Raw genomic sequence first — 23,344 nt, 5'->3', positions numbered from 1 at the left:
TTCACCACTGCCCTGGTGGGATTTACTGTATCAGATCATAATTAGACTTCAAGAAGGAACTATGTATCTGAAACGGTTGGACATTGTTTATGATGAGCACCTTCAACATGGTTAAAGTCATTCATTCTCATGACATCATACCGGCCGGACATCACAATGTAAGCTGCTGAATGGAACAAGGCGATGTAAGTTTAGGACCTGGGTATGGGAGTCAATTCATGTGTTTAGATGAGCTTTTTAGTGCGTTTATCCAAAAATTCTACAATAGATATTAGTAAGAGTGAATGACATGGTGTATGAAATATATTTGAGTCTTCAGTCAACATTAAACAATTTAGGATCAAGCTTCAGTTTGCATAAACGAGAGATTAGGCCTCCCAACTAAAAAATATGAGCAGAAAGCAAATCAGTCAGTTGATAGGTAAACGAGATCCCACAGAACGATGAACAAACCTGCACAATTGTACTGACGCCTTCCAAGATCCGCATGTGAGTATAGCCGATCTCCTAGATTCAAGGGCAACCATCAGCTTTGAAATTAACGAAGAACCAAAAGGTTTACTCACCTTGATGAACTCCAATTTTATATATTCCGCCATCTTATCCATACTTTTCACCACCTTTGATAGCGTGGTCACAATATCAATCGCACTGTAACCTTGTGTCCACAGTTCATCTAAACTTTCTAGTGCGGTTTGAACCTCACCCTTTTCACATGCCGCTAACAATTGTTTGATGACGATTGGATGAGGTTGATCGCAGACTTTGAAGACTGCTTCGGAGCTAACAAATTCGAAACCGGATACCGTTGATTGTAGGTTGTTAATAGCTTGTCTCATATCCCCTTCCGCAGTAAAGATGATCGCGGCTAAGCCTTCGTTGGCGTATTTGACCTGATTTTCAATGCATGTCAGTAGGTAAGATCACTCCATGATTTCTTACGCGTTGATCAAAGCAGAGTAAGTCTTACATTTTCGGCGTCGCAAATTTCGACCAATCTCTTAAGTATTTCCTGATCGCTCAACTTTCCATATCGTAAAATAGCACATCGACTTTGAATAGGTTCTATGATTTTACTACTAAAATTACAAGCTAAAGCGAACCGAGTTGAATTGGCATAGATTTCCATAGTTCTTCGAAGTGCTTGTTGAGCTCCTGAGGTCATTGAATCTGCTTCGTCTAGAATGATGATTTTGTGTCTACCGGGAGGTAAGGTTACTTTTGTATTTGCAAAAGTCTTGATTTTGTTCCGAACCACGTCAATCCCACTTTGAACGTCAAACGACACATATAAGTAAGCTTGTCGTGATTCTACCGTATGAGCAAAGAATGATTAGATCTTTCTTCAAGGCTTACCGTTCGTCAGATGCATTGAGTTCTAGCACTCCCTCTTTGTAAGAATCTCCTAGCAAGGCGTGTGCTAGACATAGAATACTAGTCGTTTTTCCAATTCCAGGTGCTCCCTAGCCCGAGTTGGATTGAGAAGCATAGCTTAAGCATTACCGTCCGAAGGTAATTCAAACTCGAATAAAACACTAACAGAGATAATGATATGAGGACAATTCCCATCCCTTGCAATCACTTTCAAACGTTCAATCGTTTCCACATTTCCGGTAATATCATCCAAGATTATCGGTCTGTACTTTTCTACCCTGTCGCAACAGATCATGAGTAATCATTTCTTTCTTCGATGACTTAGAGAATTGTCATACCAAGGGATATCTTCAGAAGATTTCTTCTTTCCACTTGAGGTACCGTTTGACTTTGCTGGTGCTGCTGTAGAAGTAGATCCACTCATTTCAAAAAGATGATGCTAGTTTGATGACGTTCAAGTGTTTCCAATTCTCATCGCGCTTGGGAAACGTAGGCGCGTCTGAGGCTGAGCCTGACCTCCAGTAAGTTAATTACAGTCTCAGCTTTTACTCTCAAAATTTAACCAACAAAATTACATAACCGAAAGGCCAAATGACTCACGTGACTCCCAAACTTGTCACTGCGGCGGCTAAGTCTCTTGCTTACATAAAAAACACTTCTTATTGAATGGGAGCATATATTAAAATTAAGGAGCATGCTAGCCAAGGCAAAAAATAGCCGTAGGCATCTTGTTCCAAAGGGGAGCTGCTCAATGCCAGGCAAAAAAGGTTGGGGAAGCAAGGTTTATAATTCAAGGGTCTTGTGTAAAAAGAAGTAAAATTTTGGGAGCATACATCATAGCCTTAGGAGGAGAATACCAATGTAGAGGAAAATAGAGTTGAATTTTTCTTGTAGAATTGGAGTCATATATGTAGGTGTTGTAACCAAATATGTATAACAATGCTTGGTGGTTACTGTTTTCATGCTCATATTCATCACTCTGACTATCACAAAGAGCATCAACCAGTGATTCAAGTCTTCAACAGTTGCTGTGATGTACTGCTTCATGGGATGACAAAGCTGACAGCAGAATGAAAGGTCACTCTTGTTCTAAGTAGTGCTTATTATTTTTTATGAAGACGGTGACACCGCGGGAATCAATAAGTTCAAAACCCGATTGAGCGAAATTGTGGTGTCCGAGTCCGCAATTCTGCTCAATCGCGGATCTAGTTCACAACTTGTTCACATTACGTTCACAAGTTTCCCTTCAGCTGTAAATGGCTTGGGTCAACTGGTCACCCTTCAACCTTCTTATAAGTTCTCAATCCTGAGTCTACTATGTTTACAGATTCCTCAGTCATCAAATCTGGATTTGCTAAAGTAAATATTCTTGAGGCTACATCTTTGCTCTGAAAGGGGCCTTTTTACATGTAGGCCGTGTGTATATGTGTACATAGGCTTAGCTGGGGAACTCGAGGAAAGCTTGTGAACGTAATGCAAACGAGTTGTGAACTAGATCCACGATTGAGTGGAATTGCGGACTCGGACACCGCAATTTTGCTCAATCAGGTTTTGAACTTATTAATTCCCGTGGTGTGACATCTTTGTTGTCCAGGGGCCTAGCATCCTGATAGGGCGGGTGTAACACGTCAGCACATAGAACAGTGTAACCGTCGGCAGTCGCGGGATCTGCACCTAGATTGCTATGAAGTGGGTGCTGGAACTGCAAAAACCAAGAGCAAAATGATAAAAAGCTGTGAGTTAGAACAAAAGCTAATCATATGTTGCCAAACTAGGATGGAAATCAGACAAATTACGACGAGTTATATACCTTGTTTTGAACCTCAGGGCAACAGTCAACTGTAAAGCTGTTCAGTGTGTTCTTCAAAATGTTCGCAGTCAAGCTGAAAAAAGTGAATACAGCAAACAAAAATCAGCGACATATATTTCACGGACACAGAGGAAGGCTCACTCTTTATACGGGACTTCCGGTGCCAGTTTCCCTTGGGCGTCTTTCCCAAAGTACAAGATCTGATAAACTTTTATAGAAGTTCAATCAGAACTTCGCTCAGGAAATAACAGAGAGATTGGAATGAAAAGCTCTCGAACCTATTCCGAACGGATTAGATAATATTCGTGAGGAAATGAACTCGAATGAAAAAGAGTAAAAATAGTTCAGATGAGAAAAAGGGGAACAACGGTTTCTGAACAGACACAAACTACAAATAGGTGAAAATTCTCCTCCTTCCTTTCCCAATCCGTCCTAGTCTCTTCTCATCTCTATGTTTCATTGCTGACCTCTTCTTTATCCCAATCCGTCACTACTTGGTTCAACATGTGGTTTCCTACTTAGGTTAAGTGGTGGTAATGGTGAAGGAGCTACAATAAGTTTAAGAAGATCTGGGCGCAGTGTTCGAGAAAGCAATCAGATCGATTGCAACAATGATTTGTTCACAAAGTTGTCACTCACGCCACAGGTTCCATACCCACTACTACTCCATCCATTTTGAATCATTATCTGACCAGCGCTGAAACAATCCAGCAAAAATGGACAAGTCAGTAAAAGAAAGTAGAAGGTATTGGGTGAGAATTGGTCTAAGCTCCGAACCACTTACCGCTGACAATCATTCAAATCCTTTGGCTCATCACAGTTGAAAATATTGGTGTTTGGATCATTGTCAGTAACCGGGGTACATTTGTCTTGGCCTGTCAATGTGTCGCGAGCCACGAGTCGGCTGGGTGGGCTATGGCCACGACTTAAGGAAGGATATAAAGATAATTTTAATAGAACTATAATCATGAAATTCATCTTTGAGTAAATGTGTTCGCTGAGCAAGCTAATGGGGTCAAGAACTTGATTTAAAAAGATTGAGTGGTTGACAAAGTTTAAGCAAAGGAGAATAAGTCAGGGACATTTCAACAGCTTCACTTTAGCTGAAATCATCAGTTCCAATCCAGATTTTTCTCACAAAAGCCAACATTGAGCATATGTGAGAGAAAGTTATGAGGGAAACTTAGCAAAAGTCCCACGGCCCATTCGGCATCGAGCGAGGGACTTCTGGCAAGAGATAGTGTATTTACCTGTATGTACCGACACCTGAAGTGATCCGCTTTTTAGCGGTTGTTTTGTAGAGGGGCGGGTTTCCGCTACATAGGTAACCCGCTTGCGCTCCGCTCTCAAGACAAGCCTGCTACATGGCTTGTGTAGCACAGCGGCTTTTGGAGCCGCGCTCGCTCCGCTTTGTCAAATTTCAAGTGGAGGCAGCGGCCCAAGGCGGCAGTATTTATTCACATTTTTTTCAATATTGACAAAGAAAATAAATATGTACAAATTGACTAAATAACAAAATATACTGAAAAGAGACTTAATGAGTGACTAGAAAGGTTAAAGAAGGAAAACTAAACAAAGGACCATACTGAAAAGAGCATTAATGAGTGACTAGAAAGGTTAAAGAAGGAAAACTAAACAAAAAACCATACTGAAAAGAACATTAATGAGTAACTGGAAAGGCTAAAGAAGGAAAACTGAACAAAAAACCATACTGAAAAGAACATTAATGAGTGACTAGAAAGGTTACAGAAACAAAAGAAAGTTGAGACCAGAAAGAGAAAAAGGAGAAAGACTAGAAGAAAGAAAGATATTGAATAGAAACACAAGGCCAAAGAAAAAAGTAAGACAAAAGGATAGAAATCAAGATGATGTCATCATTTGCGTACATGGCTTTCAAATGAGGCAAGATACGCAAGGGCATCAGAAAATTTGCCGTCTGTCATAATACCCCCTCTTAGCCATTCCCTGCATTGGATTGCGCAAGATGTGGTCTTTGGTTTTAAGGAACCTTGTTCAGGAACAGCTATGTCAGCCGCCAAGGAGAAGGTCTGTTCTGAAGCGCACGGTGTACCAGAAATTGTGAGGTAGTCGCGTGCCATGGAGGCAAGAGCCTGTAAGTCAGGTTGGTTTTGCTGTCACTGCCCAAATACAAGATCATCAGTCGGGCAATTGTTCAAATGCGGGTTACTGAAAGGAAACTTACCTCCCACCAAGACAGTTCTGATTGGCCAGGTACAATCAGATTACTACCCTGAGGCTGCAGGTAAGACTTGAATTTGGAAGCACATATTGAATCAGGAGTTTGAAGGCTCACAGACAATGTGAAAAGATCAAAGTGATCAAAGGTTGAGGTTTCATTCAAGCCAGAAGGAGGAGTTAGAGATGTGGTGCAGGCTGGGGTGACTGTCCAATTTTCCAACGTAGTGTTGAATGAGTCTTTGATAAGCTTCCTAGCTTGTGCAGCATGATCAGGCCCTAGGGTGATGTAATTCAAAAAATCAGAGTCAATACTTGGGGTTTAAGATGCTTGCCAAGATTACCACATCAGAACTCAAAGCTTTGTCCTGATAAATGGAAAGCTGGCTCAACATGACTTTGATCATGTCTTGGAGGCTTGGGAAGATGGTGGTAGAGTGTAGCTCGGTCAGGGAGTCTTTCACGCAGAGGTACTCTGCAAGCAGCATTGATCCAGATATTTTGGTTGAAAGACAAAACACCTATCAAAGCGAATAAAAAGATTAAATCAGAAAAAGATTAAGGAAATCAAGAAATTAGAATATATGAATTAGAAATTAAAAAATAAAACACTTACTTCCAAGACCTTGCATAGGGAATTGACTGAATCCCACTCATCCACAGACATTTTGATACCATTGTAGTATCTGTTCTTCTGATCACCAATGAGAATAGAATCAACAACCTACAACAAGTGAATCATTAGAATGGGAATGTTAGTATCAGAACTGATTCCAAAGTTTGACAGAAAGAAGGAGAACTCTCATTGCGTGCAGCCACAAGGTGAGAATACATCACAAGATCAATGTTCCAACGCACCCCCTAGCCAGCAAGTGGTCCTGGGCTGCGGTATCCCATATGGTCAGCATGTGTGTGAACCTTGCCTCACCTGGCGTTGCTCTGGGTAAGCAAGGTGTTGAATTCCCTTGACTATGAAAAGAACGGTTAGTTAAATTGGCTATTGAACAAGATAGAAGTAAAATAGTGAAAGGTGACTCACTTCCATTGTACCTTTGACCACCACACATCCATCTATTGGAACGTCTTCATAGGATGGATAATGATCATATTCATCCTCATTTCTCAAGATGGCTGTGTCGCACTGAGGTTGAGGATTGAGGACATCATCCTCATTGTTGGAATCATTGTAGTTGATAGCACTGTTGGTGAGATCATTGTTCAAAAGCAATGTGGGAACAGGAATGTACACATTGAGAGGGATGGTTGGCTTGATTTAACCAGTGGCCTAATGCTAAAACTTTGAGCCCCTTATTGACAACCAACCCAAGCTTGTGGGAAAAGCAGCGGACTCTTGGCTGAACCCCAGTCAATTGGATCATCACACTCCAAGAACAACTCCTCCATCTCCCTATCCATGGTATTGTTGGATGCTCCAGAGTTGGTGGTTTGTACTACAATGTGATGTATTGAATAGAATTGAAGAAGACAAGAGACAAACAGAAAAGAAATAAAAAATCAGCCCAACTTAAAAAGGCTGAAAAGGCAAGAAAATACTCATCTTTTTATGGAGACCATGAGTCATCAAGAATTGTGCCACAGGCTGAGAAATTAAATAACCAAATTTGTTCCAAGCAACCAGCACCAAAGTGAGGTGGATAGTTTTATAGTTCCAATTTTCATTGATATAGTTGGCCAAAACCCCAATAAAGGCATATTGATTTCCTTTGGTGATACATACATCATGGACCAAGGACAGCTTGCCAGAGTTGTTCTATTTTGATTTTCAAGTAGCAAATAATTGGATAATGATGTAAATTTGAAGGTCCAACAAAACCAAGATCAACCAATATACCAATACTGAAGCAATAGCTGCTGAACTTAAGCTGAGGTACAACTCCTTGGCCATACCAGCAGCCCAAGTTGGACTCCTCAATGCAGCTTGGCAATTGGCTAGCTTGGAAGCTGCACGGAGAGGGTTGTTGTATAATCTATTGAAAGGAAGCACATGCTTTAGTATCCATATTACCAAGACAATGTTGCATAATTTAACGCTGAAAGTAGCTTGCAATAGGAAAGCGTCAAGTGTGGGTTGTCCATTGAGATCGTTGGTAGCAGTTGCAGAGACTGCTTGCTCTTGATCCCAAGTTAGCGGGAGGACGGCACCACTGTTGATGGCTTGAGATTGTCGAGGGCAGGCTGATTGACCCTTAGCCCCATCACAATGAGCATAAAGGTTATAGTGAGTTCAAAGACCACACACAAGTGTGGCCTTGCACCACCAACCCCTGTATGACCTGGGATCGTCACTGGTCTATCATTGAAGAAGGAGAATGAGAAAAATGAAAAAAGATGATTTAGAAAGAAAATAAAGATGATACAGAAGATAAAATGAAAGATAAAATGAACAATCACTTTGACTTTTATATGAGTCGGAGGATGGAAGTATTCAAGTAACTTAGTGACCCTTCCAAGTTGAGCTTTTCAAACACCTGGTGTCTCAACCATGTAGTATAACTTGACAATCACCGCCATTGGTTATAAAATACATTATATTGATAAAACCATCCAGTCTCTTATTTGCTTTACTTACACCATTTCTTATATGTTCCAATTTTAAATTACAAACAACATGCTTGTCAAAGACCTTATAACCAGACTATTGCAAGAGTACCCCAACACATATGATAGCCTAACCATCTGCCCACTTGTCACCTTAGCATCCCTTGTCGGTGAGTTCTTAAAGAGGACCAAAGACGCATATGGCACCACACCCACCAAAGCCCCCATCAAATTCCTAACATGCTGCCTTGGCCCTTCACAAACCCCAAAGTCATGGTCACAAATTTGGCACCTGATTTATGAAGACCTTGCTGATTGTGTTCCTGATCCATCACATTTCTTTGCCAAAGGCATTCCACCTGTAATTCACCCTCCAGATGCTATTATAATACCAGAACACACCTTCCATCCCCCTACCAATGTTTGTCTCAGTTGCAACTTGCCACTGGAGATGTGCTGTCAGCTTTATGGTTATTTACTTGATGTTTCAGGTATTGAATCTGTTCAATATTTCTCAGGATACTGTTGAGGTCAGTACCCCATCCATTCATGATGGCAAAGATTGCATGCTGAAGAATTGATCATTTCAATGACTGTATGATAGACTGCAACATCACATACACACCATGCTATGTCCGACATGAAGCAACTCATGAATACTATTCCTTTGAAGAAGGGTAACCACAGGGTTACTTTTTAAGTTGTGCAGCACTACTTCATGACTCACACATTGGCCGGCTATTTCAATCACCTGCAGATGCTTGCACAGTAATATGATTTATAATCCAAATCTATACCTTGGATGAAGAGGACACTACTAACTCTTTCATTTGTCTCACCCAGGTTTTGAGGGTGTTGAGGTATTTGAAGGCTACTCAGTTCTATGGTTTAGTTTTGGGAGGTAGCAATTCTGATGTTCCAACTTACAGTGACTGCGACTTTGCTGGTTGCCCTAATACAAGGCAATCAACAACTGGTATGGCTTCACATATAGGAACTGGGTGTATCAATTTGAGATCTAAGGAACAAGAAAGTGTCGCAGGATCCTCAACCAAAGCTGAGTATTCTGCAATGTATGAAGGTGTTCAAGACTTAAGGTGGCTTACTCAATTCGCGAAAGATCTCAACAAACCTTTAAAAACTACTGCATTGCTGCTTGCTGATAATCAAGGTGCCATTGGTTTGTCAAAGAATGCACAATTTCAGAATAGAACTAGACATATCAACGTGAAATATCACTGGTTAAGGGAACATGTTGAGAGGAATACTTTCACACTCAAGTATATTCCTACTACTGACAAGTTAGCAGACATGCTAACTAAGTCTTTACCACCATTCAAGCAAAAAGCTTTTTGTAGGAAAATAAATCTTATATAGATTTCGAGAACCGGGGAGGGAATTGAAGTATGACATATAGACATCTCTTTGGGTTGTCTGATCCTATAGTTTATTCTCTACTTACTACAGTCTAACCCGCGCAAATGCATAACTTGGGTGGAAGGCTTTTGCTATGCATTTTGACGGGTTATGCAATTCCATTGTCAAATTTGGCAGTAAAAAGTATCAAAATTTAGGATTTTTTTTATGCATTATCACGGGTTATGCAGTTGCGCGGGTATGCATTTGCGCAGGTCAGACTGTAATTACTAATCTCATATCTATGATGTCATCCTGTTAGTAATAAGATCTTTTGCTGTGATTGCCTTTGGTGATGTTGTCGGTATATAAAAGATAAAGGTTCTCTGCTACATTTGTACCTTTCTCTTTTTCCCTACCAATTCCTTTTCATCACTTTGTTGAGCAGGTTTGCTCACTTCTTTTGTCATAGAGATTTCTTCTCTACTAGTTACTAACTAGTCTTATTCCCTCAGACTTCTAGCTCTTGTTTAATTAAAAGCAACATTTGTATCATAAGGTATTACACTAACCGGCTCAGAATCTGTGTCTTTAAAATTAGCAACAGAACCAACAAATACCTTATGTCAGATAGGCCTTGCTGGATCCTCGTCAACCCACGCGCAAGGTCCATCACATGGTCTACCACCAATTAGTGGCAATGTAGACTTACCACGCCGCAAGAGAAGGCGTGTTTTAGATGATATCTTCTAAACCTCTGTGTCCCAAAATGGCAACATTACTCATTCTCTAAATGCAATGACTCCTTACGTTTCTTACCGTCTTCTTGGTGCTTTTGTATTGGTCACTTATCCTTAGAGCAACCATTTTATCTGTCAACAGTGACACCCACCACTATGTGATAGTCATGTTGTAGTCAATAGTACTTTAGTGCAAAAACTGATATTTTCATTCTGGTCAAGGAAAGATAGTAACACATCACAAAGCGACTTGAAAAACGTCTGTCTAGATATTGAAATCGAGGCTTAAAAGCCTGTAAACATTTTCTTTTGGAATCATTGATATGGTTGTTCACATGCACTTGAAAAAGGATCCGTTATCCACAGGTGTGGGTCCTGGTGATCGGTATAAGACAGTCGAAAAACCGGCATGATCATGGCTTCACGGTAAACTGGCGATCCATAATGGTGGGATAGAAAAGCTAAAGGGTCAAAGGAGATGACCAGAGAGACCTCCTTATCAAGAGAAGCGGGTCGTGCTCGCTGAATAAAAGGCTATGTATCAAGATGTAGCATTTTCAAAAGAAATAGATTGAACTAAAAACGTTCACGTTGTCGAGCAGCAACTGTGCGCAACCCGTGATAAACTGATAAGAATAGTCGATTGAAGAGAGTCAGCCAATGAGATGAAAAAAGATAAGCCTTGAAGTGTATTGACGTACCTTTTCCAGGGGGCGAACCAAGAATTAGGGCACAAATCGCATCACGTGCTATTCGAATAGAAGCAAAAGACCCTAAGATGTGGATTTTCCTAATTTCAGAAAACAACGTTAATGAACAAACCCATCTGACAAGTAATTGATACAATCAAAAATAACTTACGTATCAGCTAACACGATTCTTGTTCGACTGGTGTTTTCAATAGTGAACCTAGTTCTACCATCTTTACCAGCAATTCGTCCAATAGCACGACTCAAATGATCACCAGTTAAGGCTTTGACATCCTTAATTTCAAATGATTCGATATAGATTTCTTCAATTCTTAATAATGCTACTGCATCTTCTACTGCAAACCCAAGGTTGAAACATTGTAAAAAATTCATAGCTTTAGTCATTGTAGAAGAAGCTGGAGCAAGAGTGTGTTTCGATGTCTTGAGTTCTATCCGACGACCGCTTGGATTGACTCGTACTAGTAAGCCTAGCTCTTCTACTAGTGGGGTATAGATCTGTGGCCATGATGCTTTTAGAGGAGTCATTCGATGTGGTGGGATTGGAACCTAAGAGACCCATGATGTCAAAAACCAAACTTGACGTAGAATCCATACGATATGTGAGTGCCAGTCAGTTTGACATACCTTGGCAGTCTGTGTAAGACCTTTTGCGTTCTTTTGCTCCTTAACTTCACCAAACTGCATTAAGGTATCCTCTCCTTCTTGGGGTTTGTTAACAGTCGAACTAGGTCCAACCAGTGGTGCTGGTGTGTCTAAATCGATCATAATATCATCATCGTTGTCCACGTTTGTAGGAATACCGCTTGAAATTACTGGGGCTTGAGTAGTTGAAGTTTTTTTTAGTTTGCCTAAACTGATGGATGACATCTTTTTTGATTCAGTTGCCTTGCTTGCGCCATTTTTGGATGTCATGTTCGAATATTAATGGTCCGAAAGACCTTGAAGACTCTTTCTACGATGAACTTGTGGATACCGCGAAAGGGAGAGCAGATAATGCGATGTGGTTGAACAATGAGCGTATAGAGCTGAGCTGAGTTAAACCAAAAATGGTTAGGATGTGGTAGGGTTAGGTTTTGGTCTAAAACCAGCAGACAAAAGTTTGAAACGCCAGGCCTATATTTCACAGGTCAAACTGTCTTGTGACATCCACAAACACTTGATTGCTTGTCAAGTCAAATATGCAAGTTATCAGACTTTACCTTGCTTGCCCATGTTGCGAGCGACATTGTGGGACTATGTTAAATATACGATGTTGACTGATAGAGCAAAGAGCATCGAGGTCTTTTAGCACTCCCTGTTACATCAGTCGCATCTATTCACAGAACTCAGATTCACATAAAACAACGATTTTCAAGCTAAACAACAGCCATATCTCTTACAATTGCCATTGCCAAGAAGGCCGAGTTGAGAAACTGGGAGGGTGACAAAAGCGGGGTTTTAACGTTGTATCCCATAAGTGACGGGATGGATACCAAATTCCAAAGGGCAGAGTGATGCTCGAAGTTTGATTTTTGATAATTATTTTGAGTGCTCTGAATATGGTCCCTGGGTGAAGATTTCAGGTGGATGTCTCAAAGAGCTTTGAGCTCGATTCAAGCATGGTCACCAAGGACCTCTTTCGTGTGCAAGTTTTTGAGATACATTTTTAACCAGAGTGCTTCGATGTCGATACTATAGAATTTGAACTCTTTTCTCAAGTTTATAACAATGTAGAACTCGGGGTCAAAGGTTCATTGAAAGTATAAACAGGAGACTATCACGATGCCAGTTCAATCTTCATAAAATTCCAATCAAGTGAAGTGGCTCAGGCAAAGACCCTCGATCACCGATTTGAGATGTGAATTGCAGGCATGAAAATGTCCAACATGTAATCAAATGGATAAAGGAACAAAACAAATGTGTTCTGAGCAGCTAAAATCAGTGACAGTAGTATATACAATAATTACAGTTATAAGCCTCAATCCCGTTGATTGCCTTGATGAAAAGTATGCACAGGCATAAAAATGTCCAACTTGTAATCAAATGGATAAAGAGATGAAACAAGTTTGTTAGCAGCTAAAATCAGTAGTATATACAATAATTACAGTTATAAACCTCAATCCCGTTGATTCTCTTGATGAAAAGTATACACAGAAAATGCAAGAAATAATGAAAAAAGAGCTGCTCAAATACGATCGGCGTACATCCTAAGAGAAGGGATGGGAGTCTTGCAAAGATCTCTGGTCTTCGGAGGAATCTTGAAATTCTTGATCTTATCCGGTTGAATCACGATCATACCGAGAAACCCTGGGTAAGAAAATAAGTCAGCTTCTGTCGAATGGGAAAATCCATTTTAGTGCGTACCATCAGCCCTGAACACCAAATGACATTAAGAATGACCATAGTTAGATATAATCAGTTTCTCTTCTGATGCGGGAAAGATATGTAAGCTCGCTACGCAGAAAGACCAAAACTTACAAATGAAATTGAATATGACAATGCTAGGTTATAAGTAAACAATGAGGCGTGGAATGTTAGCAAATCAAGAACTATGGGGATTTGATCTTCGCCTCTGACAAAACTATGCGCTTTGGTATACTTACCACGGCCCATATCCCAGGAAGATCTGTACGTAGTCTTATTACAGCATAAGTGCCACCTTGTAGAAAGATTGTGTCCCTATATTTTTCAAAAAACAAACTGAGCGATCAGATGTGACTCCATGATAAAACAAAACTTCAAAATTCAGTACCTTCGTAGGGGGTTTTGTGTAGAATAAGTCAAGTTCCTGAGATTTTCAGGTGTTGGTGTGCCGGTTCCAATGGCTACAATGTGCATCTCTGGGCCGTGCTGATTCGATTAAGAAGATGTGTAGATGTCTCAAGATTGACATCAGCTGAGCTGATGCAAATGGTTATGAGGAATACTGCCGCCTTTAGGGACTTACCAAGTGAAAAGGGTGGTTCGTTGCTTGCTCCAAATTCACAAGGTACAGATCATACCAGCCCAAGGTCGGATACTTCTCGCACAGAATCAAACATAAGCATGCTTCTTTGCAATCTTCAGCCTGGAAGAGATCCACTTACTACCACACTGGCAATCTTTGAGTTATCAGTGCGTCCCGGTCCACCTGCAGCAAAGTCGTGTAGCACAGGATTGAGTTGATTTGCTAGGAAGTTTTGATTCGCATAGAGATTTCACATTGTTTCATCAGCAATTCTTTCTTATTAATCATTCAGAACGTTACAATAGAAAAGATCTCCAACCTTGCCATGTCACGTTGTTAACAAAATAAGCCCCCCCGGCCCCAGCTGGAGCGGATGTCACCTGAGCATTGACAGTAATCGAGGGTAAAGTGGTGTTGGTACCAGGCGGAGGGATACTGACAATTCCAGACTTGATGTCCTTGATTTGCAACACAGGATGTGTAGGTCTCGAATTGTTTGAGCTAGGTACCCCAGCACTCGTAGGCAGTTGGGCACCTGTCGAAAAAACTCGAAAGCCTAAGCCAACAGCCAACGCCCCCGCCCCGTCGACTGTTTGAGGTACTCGGACAGGAATGATAGGTACTAATGTATTGGGATCGAGATCTCTACAGTCTCCATTTATTCGATCCGCCCAGTCTCTGCTTGTAGGTCGCTTTGTGGAGAAAGTCCTGGTGGTTGCATCGACGACACGTATAATTGCAAAGGCAGTCTTCTGCAAATCGCTTGTCACCCTGATACACAGCGGACAAAAACACGAGGTTAGCCTGGTCTCAACTGCATTGGGTAGTAATTCTGCTAGCAAAATGGCGTTACCAGACCCAGCAATCGGGATCCATAGAAGCCCTCAGAAAGAAGCTAGTACCGGTTTCGTTGGCAGCCACGCTCAAGATGACAGAGTACCTTTGGCCGTTGTGAAACTTGACTCTGTGGATGGCAGGAGCTGTAGATGGGGTGGATTCATAAATCAGTCGCGTCAAAGGTTATAAGCAATAGCTTGTGATAAAAAAGGAGGTGCATTTCTTGTGGAAGACTGACGTCCGTGTACTGGTGTAGCATCAGCCTCAGTGACATTAAGGGTATGTTCATCAGCTGAGAAGAAGAACATAGCATGAGACCCGGCCTGAATCAACCTGAACCGGGTTTTGGTGCCGGCAACGAGGTGAAATTCTGGAGGTGAATTCTTTCTGCAACGATCATCGGTCAAAGCGAATCTACAATCCCATTGGCCAATCCCATTGATAAGTGCTGAGTTGGCACTCGGCGGCGACGGGAATCCCATATATCCTTGGGTCGACCTCATCTGTGGGTCAATCACATTTGAGGGACTAACTCGACTCATTGTCAGCACTTGTCACTGAGGCATTCCATCACTGCACTGAATTGCGTGGCTCACGTGTGGTACCAGTCCTGTAAGAGCAATACAATCTCTTCGTCAAAGTCGATTCCGCGCTTCAATGGATCCCGCGGCGAGTGGACAACCAACGGGCCGACAAGCCCATCCGTCTTGAGGGACTGGTAATGAGCACTTGAGAAGCAAACTATCAGAGACACTTCCCAGGTTACGCGTCTGAGCAAATACCGAAGAAACTTACTGATACCCTTCACAGTTGGTCATTCCGACATGGAGGTTCAGGAAAGCAGCATTAGGCTCAAGAAATAAGTGCATTAAGAAATCTCGAGGCGATATCCATTCTTGACTTACAGAATGTTCCATACCTGTCATGACCGCATCGAACCAGTCAGCCGGACAATTCAAAGATAAAGAAATGCATTGAAAACTCACTGATTGGCCAGTGTAAACTTGTAAGTGTATGTGACTCCAGCTGGAATGGGGCATTGTGTGATACCTTAACAATTGAAGTTTTTATTTTAGCCGAGGTGTGTTTTAGCTACGAGAATCGTGAACGTTACCAGAAATTCCATCTTCCCAGCTATGAAAGGAGATGTCAGCTCAGGATCATGCTTGGCGACTGCGATACAAATGGCTATCCTCGACTCACTTTGTTCCATTCTAAGTTGATATCACCATCCAAAAATAGCCGCGACGAGCGAAAGGCAGTAAAGCAGACGTAATGGTTGTTTGCAAGTTGGTGGTATTTTGTCTCAGTTACAAGCTCAGATACAATGAGGGAAAAGACTGTTCGGTGGAAGCAACCATCCCTTACCTGATAAAGGCCGTGCCAGTGAATAGTAAGCGGAGAATCGAGTTTGTTGATGACGGTCACCTCCACATCATCACCTTCATTCGCCTGTCGTCAATGTTGAGTCAGCATGGAGCTCTCACTGGGTCCATCAAGCATGTATTTATCACGTACTTCAATCAACGGGCCGGGCATTTGATTGTTAATTGCGAGCACAGAACGCCAAAAGCCATCGGGAGCTCCAGTGGTATTAGTCACGATCCACTCATACTTACGCAATCTCTTCTTGGAAGAAACCTCGAATTCGCAGTCCAGTTTGTATTCCTTTCTAGGTGCTACTGCTTCTTTTGTGTCGTGACATTGAATATCTTGGATCACACCGTACATAAGAAGAAGAAGCAATCCAAAATGGTTGATCATAAGGGTTACGGTGATCGGGGGCTTTCAAAGACTATGTACTGATTGTTTCAAATAAGGCTCAAGTAATGAAAGAGCCGAATCTTGCGGCAAGGTAGGCGTCTAGATCGAAGTATGAAATCTCAAGGTATTCGACTTGGTATAAGGGAGAAGTGATCTTCTAGAGCAAAGAGGAGAGCTCGTAGAAAGGTATCTGATGAGGTCTCAACAATCGGGCTTGGTTTAAAAGGCCTTCTTATACGCAAGAATGTCCTAATAGAACTGATGTGGTGTGCCTGCAAAACTTCTATATAGCAACTCCGGAGAGAGCTGTGCGAAATTGGACGCTCTCAAGCACCATCATATTGTGTGTATGGACCAGCTCGGTCTTGTTTCGGGATTGAAGCACAGGAGAATCGCATCTACACAGCTCAAACAGGAAGAGTTTATCCCACCTTGGGTCGCATCCTACCACGCACTCTACCGCAATGCGGTAAGTATCAACCTTGATTCCTAATCGTTTTGCACTCAGATAATCTTCAGGCCAAAATGGCGCTTCTACTTCAAGCTGACTTGGCGCTGCGCTACTACCGTGACTCGTGGGGGCTGGTAGACATCTCATACCGTGAGGGCATGAGCACCGCAGACGGATACATTTGATATCATGCTACGCTTAGAGCTACAATAGTCAAAGATGATTCCCAATTTCCCAAGGCTCAACTTGTAGATGTCGAAAGCGGAACGGAAGACTTGGTTCCAATTTACATCGCACCCTTGAGTGACCTGCGTTACGCGTATCTTGTGAGGGAAAGAAACGTAACAACTACTTTCATCAGCTTTAGCTTTCTCTCAAATGAGCCTTGTATAAGTAACCATTAAGGGAGCTATGTCTCGAAAGCTGAAACATGACGAGCGCTCTCCTTCGCCCGAGTACATCAACTACATCAATAGGACGGGGCAGGTAAAGTATGTCTATGATTTGAACAAATGGCGGTTGACGAACAGCATCTGTACAGTGTCGCGCAGGCATTGCCCCCAAAGGCAGGGTGACCCACTCTCACATTGGGAGGAAATCTTTGACCAAATGGGACTCATCCTACCAGTGATATTGTCAGACCTCAAATGCTTGCAACGGAGTTGCTATCTTTATTATCAGAGATCTACAGTGCTACAATGGTCAAGATGGAATCCCACAGACGTAATGTGCGGTCAATTTGCTTCACTGTCTATAGTGTGACAACTGTTTTTCCTTGCTACAGTGGCTATCATGGAGTTTTCTCAAAATCTGAGATGGATTGATTGATTGGACACAAAAAGACAAGGTGAAAAGGGCTTTGGCAACAAAGATGTCAATCATCCAGGGGTCACCAGTTTTCTCAAACCTGGCAACATGTGTGAGAATCATTTTCAGGGATACTAGGTTTCACATGTCAACATCTTTATAGGCCAAGAGTCATTTACAAATATGAATACCACAGTATTGGTGATGTGTTGGACACAATTGTACCTCATGTGTCCAGCAATAACCACATGAAGCTTTATCATGTTTAAAGGTTCACAGAACACCTCAATGAAATATCATTTATTATGGATCAGGTTGAGCTTGTGTGTTTTTGGCAGGGGAATAACCTTGGAAAGTTCTTTTCAGGTTTGTGTTGGAGGGAACTCACTTATTGAGGGAGAATACAGCAAGCTGTACATTTTGAGAGGGCCTTGTACATGTTTTACCAGTTCACAAAGGTTGGACTTCTGGAGATGCTCTTACAGGTGCTTTGTACATCTTACATGCATGTGATACATAAAAGCTTTCCTGTGTTCACAATGGTATGTAAATCTATGCTACAGCATTGGACTATGAACCAAGACCAGAAGTGATGGTGCCACCCCAGGGCCAGTCAAGGCGCACCCTGAATTGTAAGACTCAGGACCAGGCTCATTTTGAGTGCAAAAACCGGTGGAAGGGACATTCTTTGAGCTCCATTTTAAGCACAAAAACAGGCAGAAGGGAATTTCATTGCAGATTCACATTGATTTGAGGCTGTTGTGAGATACATTGAAGGCTAAATTTAAAGGCAAAGATAGGCAGAAGGGGCATAATTTGATGATAAAGATTGCAGTTTCATATGTATAGAAGGCTATCATATGGCTATCATATTATTATATAACTACCTGGAAGAAAAGAAATCTTACTTGAACTCCTTGGACCAACTTTGAAAACACACTTGAGGCTCAAGATTTTAGGGGGTGAAATACACATGCACAGTGGTCACTCATGACTTGTAAAGCACTAGAAAAGCACCTCTTCAATGGAGCACTAGTGGCAGGTACAGCAAGCATAGCTCTTTCCATACATGCTAAATTGGGCCAGTGATGTTCATGTAACTTCAAGTAATCCAGTAAATCCTGCTTCCCCTCCTCTGGAGGGGGAGTGAGATATTCCACTCCTACAAGGCGGGGTTGGTTATGGTATACTATACCAAACTTATGTGGATATCCGTAATACATTAATTATTAAGTCTTACACATAATATTACATATTGTGTTCATATTGTAGAGTGGGACAAAGCTAGAAGGAATAGTGTTAGTGCTATTCTACCAAAACAAAATGATAATGTGACTATTGCATAAAAGAGAAATGTAGTTCTACCTAGAAGGACTAGCGTTAGTGCTATTCTACCAAAACAAAATGATAATGTGACGAGAGAAAAGACAACACAAGTTTCAGAAGAACACAGTAGCTTTTATACAAAACATGTTTCACAAGGCATTTACAATATGATGAAACACGAGAAAGAGAAACCCTGGTTTAGATCACAATCTTCAGAAACCTTCTGACCGGTTTGAGCTAAAGCTTCCTAATCATTCTAACTAGCCTAAACCAAAAACAGGTGAGTTGGCTGAGTGGCTTGTCTGCTTTGGTGCCTAGCCGGTCTGAGCCTTAACACATATATGTACTAAAGGATGTAAAACCCTTATCACAGATATAGTACAACCTCCGCTACAGGTCATCAAAAACTTACAATCTATACAAGTCCTTAACGTACTACTTACAGGGGCATGGGGGTGGCCCTGGTAGGGGGACCCAGGTATAGGAATAAAAATATATTCCTTTTCATCCTGGGTTCCCCTTCATTAACAATTGTAATACAGTGAGATTCCTTTTTAAGCATTGCCTTTACAAGCATATTTTGTATTAAGCATACAAAATGGTGCAACCATTTTTGGTAGGAGGTAAATTCAGATTTATAAGCATTTTAAGCATATGCTCCAGGTTTTGACTGATATGCTTGTAAAATTTCATGTGAAGCATGAAAAAAGAAGCATAGCATAATTTATACATGTGGTTATGCTTCTATGTGATGTGAGAAAGGAAGGTGAAGTGGAGTGAAGTGGAGTACATTTTAGCCTGAATCAACTCAAAAAGCCAAGACCAATTGAAAAAATGCCTGTCCATTTTTGCTGCCAAGTTTCTTTAGCACATATTATTCAATAGGTGCATCATTTTGGAGCATTACATAACTGACAACAGCTGAGCACCCAGGTTTGGCATGAGAAACTGAGAACACATTTTCTCCCTCACCACCAAGTTCCTTCAAGTTCAGGAGTTTCAAAACATCAAATTTCTATATCTACAGATATTTTTTCTCATCTAAAATATGTCAACCTCATCTGTTGATCAGATTCTTGCGCGCATCTTGTCTCTTAGCCGGACCTCCCCTCTGGGCTTAGCTGAGAGGCATGGTTACATCTTTACAACTTTCAGCTGTGTCTTGATAATCTCGCCAAATGATCTAGATGTGGGGATGTGGGGTAAAGTTAATAAAAGCATGGATGCTGCCTATGGCTTAGATGTTCCTGAAGCAGATTTCAAGGAGCGCTTGAAAAGCGGGAAGTATGGTCTAGAATGCCTTTTGGGCTATATTACTAAATGTCGCAAGCATCATACCTGGAAACCTGAACACAATGGCCTTGTGTCAATCAAACTAGACAGGATTATCAATGGTCTAATAAGTAGGCTTGCACGCTTCTTTAATTCTTCAATGATAAATGTTTAGTGTCCTCAAATACTTTGATGTTCTATGTTCTTAGAAGCAGGTGCTACTGAAACCTCGGTCGTGCCTCAACTCCTGTCTGGATATACCAAGGTTTCCAATGCAAAGAAAGCAATCCGCCAACGGGCACAAGAACCAGAAAATCAAGTTTGATCTAGTCATAGTGAGTCAGGATAGAAACTAATTTCATTTGTAGCTCCATGTGTTATTATTACTCATCTACAATTAATAATCAGGCAAGCTTCAATCAACCAAGAAGAGCAAGTCGGCTAGCTCGAGATTATCCCCGCCACAAGAGAAGACTAAATCAACTATTTCTGTCAAGTCTACAGCCGGAAAGAGGGTGCTCAAGCCCAAGCGACAAAATCATTCCCTTGATAAAAAAGAAGAGGTTATCCGCTGGCATATCAACAACAAGACAACGCAAGCAGAGACTGCTGCTCACTTTGGCCTCGATCAAGCTTGTATCAGCAGATGGCTCAAAAAAAAGACATCAATACACATCACCTCAACACTCGGAAACGGTTCAGTCAAGCGGCTCCGGACAAGTAAACACCCTGATCTTGAACAAGCCCTGTTCCACTGGATTCTTGAAGCTCATGCCCACAAGCTCATCATCACAGCTGATGTCCTTCGCACAAAGGCTGCTCACTTTGCTGGGCTCCTTGGAATCACATCTAAATACTCAACCAGCTGGATCAACAAGTTCAAGAGGAGGTACAACATCTTTAATTTCCAGATGCATGGTGAAGCAGGTGCTGTTGATCCTGTCAATGCTGAAAGTGCAAAAAAGAAAATGGTTGATCTCACAAAAGGTTTTGAGCCTTGTGATATTTACAACGCTGATGAAACCGGCCTCCTGTGGTGGTAAGTATTGTTCATTTGCTTCTTTGCTTCAAGTTTCTTGTATGTACTCATCAAATTCTTCATACTTCAGCATGCCACCTAATCAAACACTAGCTACAGTGTTGACTTCTGGGATTAAAGGCTCAAAAAAATGTCTTTCATACCTTTTTTGCTGCAATGCGGATGGCTCCGATAAGCTTGAACCACTTGTGATTGGCAACACTCGTTGCCCGAGATCTTTTGGCCGTCAAGATGCTTCTTGCTGGTTCTTCGATTATACCTTCTATTCAAAAGCATGGATGACAGCAATCATTTTTGGTGATTGGCTACTACACTTCAATGAACAAATGGCCAACAAAGGTCGCAATGTTCTCCTACTCCTTGACAACTTCAGCGGACATACTTTAGCAGCTAAAACTGTAAAATGAAGTCACATCAGATGTGAATTTTTCCCACCAAATATGACCAGTCATCTACAACCCTGTGATGCTGGGATCATTCAGGCCTTCAAGGCCATCTACAGGCGCGAACTTTTTGCTGAAGCCATTCAAAGGTACAAAGATAACCCTAACATGCCAGCCAAGGATGTATTTGCCATCAATCAACTCAAGGCCATGTTCATGGCTCAAGAAGCTTGGAACTTGATATCAGCAGAGACTATTACGAACTGTAACATACACACTGGCGTCATAGCGGCTTATCAAGACGAAGATCTAGACATTAACAAAGATGAAACATCTTGCTTTGCCACTGATGCAGGCCTCGATCAAGCAGTTTCAGCACTCAATGATCAAATGAATCAACTCGACTCTTGCTCTAGACTTGAAGAAAGTAGCTGCTCCAATAGAATTAGTATTGAAGCCCTCCTCAACGCTGAGGTTGAAACTCAACCAACTGCAGCTGAAATGCCAATGCCTACTGACATAGAGATACTTGCTACCACTACAACCGGTCATGAAGTTTTACCAGCAGAAGAGGAGGCGGCTGATGATGCTGATAAGCCTTGTCAACCGATTACAATTTCACAAGCTAAATCAGCCATCAACGAGTTGAAATACTTCATGTTTTCGCGCCCAGTTCAGTACTTCCATCCAGAAGTCAATCAATCCGAAGCCAAACATGTGCAAGCTTTGAACAAGCTCATGGATGATCTAACACTCAGACAGAACCAAAATCTCACCCAGCCAAAGATTACCGCGTTCTTCTCTACTCAAACTCAAGCAAAGATTTCATCTCATCTACCCAATCTCCAAAATGAATCAAATGTATCAATCCCTCAATTGGCATCAAAGTCTCCATCTACCAAATCAAATTCCTCAGCTTCTGAATCAAGTCACTACACCTCTGAATCATCTTCCTCTGAAAGCGATGATGAGTGAGCCCCTTGCATTTTCACTTCTTGTCATGCCGATCTAATCTCGTAACCTTCTGACTGCTGAGTTGATCAATCTCATTTCACAGCTCATTGCTTGATGTGTGATCTTATTGAATAAGTTGTTTTACAACTAATCTTCAGTTGGTTTGCTCCATTTTTTTTTCAAATGCTTTCTTTCCCTGCACTTTTTCAAACAATACATGATTCTATATGTTTTTTACAACTCATTTGGGCCATTTACTGCACCAAAAAAAAACTTCTTGGCCCTAGGCATGACATTTAAGCATAGCATAATTTTGAGCACATTTTATGCTGCTATCGGGTCTGTTCCGATAAGAAGCATTTTTTATATTAGCATGGGATTTGGTGCAGCCATCATCACTCTTGTAAAGGAATCTCACTGTAGACCTGTGGGGCTTCTCATCCAGGAGGTGGGTGGGTGAAAAAAGAAAACAGAGAAAGAGTTGTAGGAACAACTCAAATAAGTTGTTGTGATTCTAGAGGGAGAAGGTGTGAGTGCAAGAAGTTGAGTTGTAGAACTTTCTCAACTTTGGAATATTACCACTCACATTTCACAACCAGCCTGGGTACACAACCTGGTGCCAATGCTCCTGGCCTCTCTTTTCCTCTAGTAACAAAAACTAGCCCCAACTTATGTAATGGACTGAGGCACACCGTCACAGGCGTTGGGTGTCCTTCTATTCATTGATTTTATGCTTGATAGGAACTGCTTTGTGGCACTTGATGAAGTTAGAGGGTTAATCAGGTTTGGAATTGTCTTCAGACTTGATGATCTTGATGTTGGGATTATGAGATGGTTTGA

General features: G+C 41.5%; 4 protein-coding genes across 4 annotated transcripts; 1 reads left to right on the top strand and 3 right to left on the bottom strand.

Moving 5' to 3' along the window:
• Positions 1–97: 97 nt before the first annotated feature.
• MELLADRAFT_72257 (uncharacterized protein) lies at positions 98–1,830 on the bottom strand (the record flags this gene model as incomplete). Its single annotated transcript, XM_007411648.1, has 7 exons — positions 98–381; positions 454–507; positions 567–893; positions 971–1,268; positions 1,357–1,463; positions 1,541–1,652; positions 1,713–1,830. The coding sequence occupies 7 exons, from the start codon at positions 1,796–1,798 to the stop codon at positions 316–318; spliced, it is 1,050 nt and encodes a 349-aa protein (XP_007411710.1).
• Positions 1,831–10,217: 8,387 nt separating this feature from the next.
• MELLADRAFT_44036 (uncharacterized protein) lies at positions 10,218–11,749 on the bottom strand (the record flags this gene model as incomplete). Its single annotated transcript, XM_007411647.1, has 4 exons — positions 10,218–10,661; positions 10,737–10,825; positions 10,897–11,291; positions 11,370–11,749. The coding sequence occupies 4 exons, from the start codon at positions 11,655–11,657 to the stop codon at positions 10,612–10,614; spliced, it is 822 nt and encodes a 273-aa protein (XP_007411709.1).
• An 877-nt stretch (positions 11,750–12,626) lies between these two features.
• Positions 12,627–16,539, bottom strand: MELLADRAFT_124658 (multi-copper oxidase laccase-like protein; the record flags this gene model as incomplete). Its single annotated transcript, XM_007411646.1, has 18 exons — positions 12,627–13,031; positions 13,089–13,096; positions 13,203–13,225; positions 13,328–13,403; positions 13,477–13,574; positions 13,672–13,743; positions 13,811–13,893; positions 13,991–14,442; positions 14,525–14,651; positions 14,747–15,036; positions 15,105–15,236; positions 15,304–15,310; positions 15,414–15,427; positions 15,495–15,558; positions 15,623–15,642; positions 15,712–15,722; positions 15,877–15,960; positions 16,027–16,539. 18 exons carry the CDS (start codon positions 16,270–16,272, stop codon positions 12,910–12,912), a joined length of 1,929 nt encoding a protein of 642 aa, XP_007411708.1.
• MELLADRAFT_64493 (uncharacterized protein) lies at positions 16,534–17,551 on the top strand (the record flags this gene model as incomplete). Its single annotated transcript, XM_007411682.1, has 7 exons — positions 16,534–16,538; positions 16,564–16,741; positions 16,792–16,873; positions 16,937–17,049; positions 17,129–17,214; positions 17,352–17,446; positions 17,508–17,551. The coding sequence occupies 7 exons, from the start codon at positions 16,534–16,536 to the stop codon at positions 17,549–17,551; spliced, it is 603 nt and encodes a 200-aa protein (XP_007411744.1).
• Positions 17,552–23,344: the final 5,793 nt, after the last annotated feature.

This window comes from Melampsora larici-populina (assembly GCF_000204055.1).
Source record: "Melampsora larici-populina 98AG31 unplaced genomic scaffold MELLAscaffold_26, whole genome shotgun sequence".
NCBI lineage: Eukaryota > Fungi > Basidiomycota > Pucciniomycetes > Pucciniales > Melampsoraceae > Melampsora > Melampsora laricis-populina.
Note: the sequence above shows the minus strand (reverse complement) of the source record. Positions and strands in the feature narration are given on the sequence as shown.